This window comes from Microtus ochrogaster, unplaced genomic scaffold (assembly GCF_000317375.1).
Source record: "Microtus ochrogaster isolate Prairie Vole_2 unplaced genomic scaffold, MicOch1.0 UNK27, whole genome shotgun sequence".
Classification (NCBI taxonomy): Eukaryota; Metazoa; Chordata; class Mammalia; order Rodentia; family Cricetidae; genus Microtus; species Microtus ochrogaster.
Window position 1 is genome coordinate 433,107 of NW_004949125.1, and position 4,657 is coordinate 437,763.

At 47.5% G+C, this 4,657-nt stretch overlaps 1 protein-coding gene across 5 annotated transcripts in view; it reads left to right on the forward strand.

The window, feature by feature from the left end:
- Brat1 (BRCA1 associated ATM activator 1) overlaps positions 1 to 4,657 on the forward strand; it is a 16,370-nt gene that overhangs the window by 4,256 nt on the left and 7,457 nt on the right. For all 5 annotated transcript variants that reach the window (XM_013354084.2, XM_013354082.2, XM_005367986.3 and 2 more), the window contains exons 2-3: positions 115 to 257; positions 3,629 to 3,783. In XM_013354084.2, the coding sequence (XP_013209538.1) occupies positions 131 to 257; positions 3,629 to 3,783 (282 nt within the window). In that variant the 5' untranslated portion in view covers positions 115 to 130. The remainder of the gene's footprint in view (positions 1 to 114; positions 258 to 3,628; positions 3,784 to 4,657) is intronic.

Sequence of the window (4,657 nt, forward strand, 5' to 3'; positions counted from 1 at the left end):
TGGCCCTCATGAAGTTTTTTGGGCCCCTCCCCCATCATAGCAGACATCGGAGGTTGCTGTGACTGGTGTCTGAAGCCAGATATGATCATGACTGATCCATTGCTTCCTCTGTAGGAACCGCTGCCTGATCATGGACCCAGAATGCTCCAGGCTCCTCCCGGCTCTCTGTGCTGTTCTGGCAGATCCCAGGCAGCTGGTGGCAGATGACACCTGCTTGGAGAAACTGCTGGATTGGTTTAAAACAGTGATGGAGACAGGTACAGGCGTGGCGTATAACTGTCCACTGGTTTGGTGTCTTTCCTTCACCTCCTTGAGGCTCTCTGGATGATGAGGGAGAGCCAAGATAGGGTACAGGGGCAGTAGTCCCATCGGAGTCCATTCACATTTCAGACTTCCTGCTGTCCAGTTCACATTAGGTGTTTGCAGAGAGCACGCCTGCATTGTTTAGCTATCTTTGTTGCATTTTGGGCCTCAGCTTAGAGGCCAGCCAGCGTTACATAGTGAGTTCAAGGCCAGTCTGAGTTACAATTTTGCTGTGTGGGTGGATCTTAATTTATAATCACTTGCATTGTTTGCGTTTCCAATTTTTTGTTATTATAAATAGTGCTGTACCGGCTTTCCTTGTGCATGAGTACCCTGGCAACTGGAACTTTTTCCTCTTATGGTTGATCCTTGTCTTCTGACAGGGTCCATGGTCCTGGTCTTACCGTTTTAATACCTACCTTTTTCTTCCTTGGTTTTCTTTTCCTTTTCTTTTGAGACATGGCCTAGTGTAGCCTAGGCTGTCCTCAAACTCACTGTGTAGCCTAGTATGACCTTGAACCTCTGGTCCTCCTGTTTATACCTGCGTGCTGGGATCGTAAGTGTGAATCATCATTCCCTGTTTTTATTGGATGCTGAGGATGGAACCAAGACTTTGTGCATGGCAGAGAAGCACTTTACCAACTGAGCCACTTCCCCAGCCTTTATCTTTTCTTTTGTGTTTCGTTTTGCCTGTTTTCTAAGTTTCAGGATTTAAAAGGGCAATAGTCCTGTAAAAGTGACATGTTAGTTGAAGCTTACTACAAGTTTAGGTGCATGGTACTTTTGTAATTTAGGGTTTTTCTTTGTTTGTTTTGTTTTTGAGTTGGGGTTTTTCTGAATAACAGCCCTGGCTGTCCTGGAACTAGCTCTGTAGACCAGGCTGGCCTTGAACTCACAGAGATCCCCAGGTTTCTGCCTCTCAAGTGTTGGGATGAAAGGTGTGCACCACTACGCCTGACATGTGATATGTTTGTGTGTTTGCCTATGTATGTGTACATGTTTGCTCACCAGTGTGGAGACCAGAGGTTGACATTGTCTTTTCAGTCATGTCCCACCTTATATACTGAGGCAGCGTCTCTCTTTTCCCTCTCACTTGAACCAAGAGCTTCCCAGTTTGGCTGTTCTAGCAGGACAGCTGAGGTTCCCCCGTCTATGTCTGGAGTGCTGCCTGCCCAGCATTTATATTGGTTCTGAGAATCTGAACTCTGGTCCCGCACTGAAAGCTTTACCTACTGAACCATTCCCCAGGCCTAGAAGCCTAGTTTTTAGCCAAGTTTCTATAAGTAATTTTACAGGATTGTGTGTGTGTGTCTTCTTCGTGCACACACAGGCATCTACAGACAAAGGTCAGAGCGGGATATTAGGCATCTCCCCTCACTTTCTACCTATTGCCTTGAGACAAGCTCTGTTACTGAACCTGAAGTTACAGGAAACTGGGCTAGCTGGCTAGGAAGTCCTTGGGATCTGTCAGTCTCCACCTCTCCCCCAACTCTAGAATTAGAGGCATGCAGAGACATGCCTGGCATTTTTGTGAGTGCTGGGAATTCGAACTCAGATCCTCCTGCTTGCTGTGCCTGTCTTATCCATGGAAGCATCTCCCCAGCCCCTTTCACAACTTTGGTTTCTTTGGAGGCAGGGTTCAGCTGTATAGTCCAGGCTGGCTTGGACTCACCATCTAGAGCAAGCTGGCTTTGAACTCAGGGGTCTGCCCACCTCTGCCTCCCAAGAATCACGTTTAAAGGTGTATGCCACCACATCTGACCTGTAAGTGTTTTTAAACAGCTTCATCGAGATGTGATTTACCTGCCAGAGTTCACGTATTTAAAGTTTACCCAGTTCAGCTGGGCGTGGTGACTCACACCTGTAATCACAGCATTAGGGAAGCTGAGGCAGGAGTGTTACCTCGGTTACTTAGTGAGTTCAGGGTCAGCCTGTCTCAAAAATGTATATAAAAAAATTAAAATAAATGAATGGAAATGAGGTGTACCAGTTAGTGGGTTTCAGTCAACTTAGGGGGTGTCTGGACTCATTTTGTAACTTTTTTGTCCCCCCCATAGATAGGCATCCTTTGGTAGGCAGGTCCTCCTCCCACCTCTCTCCCAGTTCCCCTCAGTTTTTAAAATGTCCCACATGATGGAGCTGTGCCTGTTGGTGCAGGCCTGTTATCCCCTCTACTGGGGGCTGAGACCCGAGGATTGTGAGTTTATAGTCTAGGCTGCACAGTGAGTTCAAGGCAAGAAGCTGTTAAAAACAAGAGTAACAGGGTTGGTAGCCAGATGTGGCGGACACTTGGGAGCCAAAGGCAGGAGGATCAGGCGTTCACGGTGGTAAACTTCAGCTGCATAGTAAATTCATGGCTAACCTGGGCTAGGAGACCTTGTTTAAAATCAAATAAACAAAGAAAACAAAAAAACCCAAACAATGACAACAACAGCTCAGGAAAAGTGCTTGCCTACCGTTCCTGAGGCCCTTGGGCCCGTCCTAGCTTTGGCCCTCTGTCTCCCACCAAAAGGAAAAGCCAGGCATGGTGCTACATACCTATAATCTTAGCATTTGGAATATGGAGCCTAGAGGAGCAGGAGTTCAAGGCCAGCCTCAGTTGTATAACAAATTCAAGACTACCTTGGGTTACAGGATTACAGGAGACCCTGCCTCAAAAAAAAAAAAAAGTTTTACGTGTTGGAATGAACACTTTTCCTACTTGTTCATGAGATTGGCTTCTGCTGTTCATATTTGCTGTTTGGCAATCTGTCCATGTAATGGTTTCTCAGAGGTGTGTAAAAGTCTTCTGAGATTGTAAATTCCGTTTTTTGTTTTTTTTTAAAATGCAATGTTGTCTTTAATAGCTTGTTTTTTATTTCTTCTCTCTCTCTCCGAGCCCTCTCCCTTTTCTCCTCTTTCCCTCCCTCCCCTACTGGGGGAATCCTAGGCAGGTGCTCTACCACTGAGCCACACCCCAGCCCCTCACTGGGGGATTCTAGGCAGGGGCTCTACCACTGAGCCACACCCCAGCCCCTCACTGGGGGATTCTAGGCAGGTGCTCTACCACTGAGTCACACCCTAGCCCCTCACTGGAGGAGTCTAGGCAGGTGCTGTATGTGGAGTTACAGCCCCAGCTCTTTACTTGTCTATGGTTCTTGTCTGTGTCTTTTATCTACTGCTCAGTCATTGACTCTCTGGGGTCTCTACCTTAATGAATTTAGGTTAGGAGCTATCTGTTGCAACCTTCCCCCAGGACTACTCAATCCTGAAGGATAGGGATGTGTGAGCCACTTCTAGAGAGGTTCTCTGGTCACTGCTCTCTTGGGATATCCTGTCTCTACAGAGTCCAGCCTCCAACTGCTGCAGGACCACCCCTGCCTAATGGAGCTACTGTCCCATGTGCTGAAGCCACAGGACATGAGCCCCAGGGTCCTCTCCTTTGCTCTACGCCTTGTCGGGATCTTTGCAGCCCAGGAAGACTGTTTCCAGTACCTCCAGGTGAGTCTTTGTCTCCTGTGTGCTTGTCCCTTAGGGCAGTCATCTTCTCCCTCTGGATTAGGGCCATCCAGTACCTGGGTCTCAGTGGCTGGGCCACTGCATCAGGATTTCAACCCCAGTGTCCCCCACATTGCTCCTCCTTGGAAATCCTCACCAGGGATGATGCCAACTGGCTATCCGTTCTCACCAGCTGTGTGATCCTTGCCATGTTCTCTTTCTGATGGGGCCTGTGAGGGTCGGAGGATACCGCAGGTGCTTTCTCTGCAGCATGTCATGGATTGCATGGGGAAGAGAGCACAATGGTCCACATGCAGTGACTCCACCTGCCCAGGGAAATCCAGCTCCGTGGGATCTGGTGCCCTCTGCTGGCACGGGCACCTACATCCATGTACATACCTAGACTCAGACATAGACACATAATTTAAAAAGTTGAAAAATAGAAATTTTACAAAGAAAGAAGAAGAAGGAAAAGAAATGTTCTTCCTCTGACCTCTTTCCTTTCTCATGAGGGCAGAGCAGATGGTGCTGGGGCCTGAGAACAGCTGTATGGCACCAGTTGGTGCCTCACCAATCCTGTTGGTTTTCATTTCATTATTTGAGGGTTTTTCCCCCAAGACTTTATTTACTTATTAACTTATTAATTATTTTGTTTTTGCTTTTTGAGAAATTGTTTGTGACTTACGCTTTGGGAAGGCGTAAGTCACAAACAATGCCACAGCAGTTTGGAATTATGATTAATAGGGTGGTATTTATTTAAAGGGGAAAAACCTTACAGATCACCGTCAGCCCTCTGCGCAACCAGGAAGGGAGCCTAGTCGCCGGTGGAGCAGAAAGTGAAGAGAGAGAGAGAGAGAGAGAGAAGTGGCCACTTTTT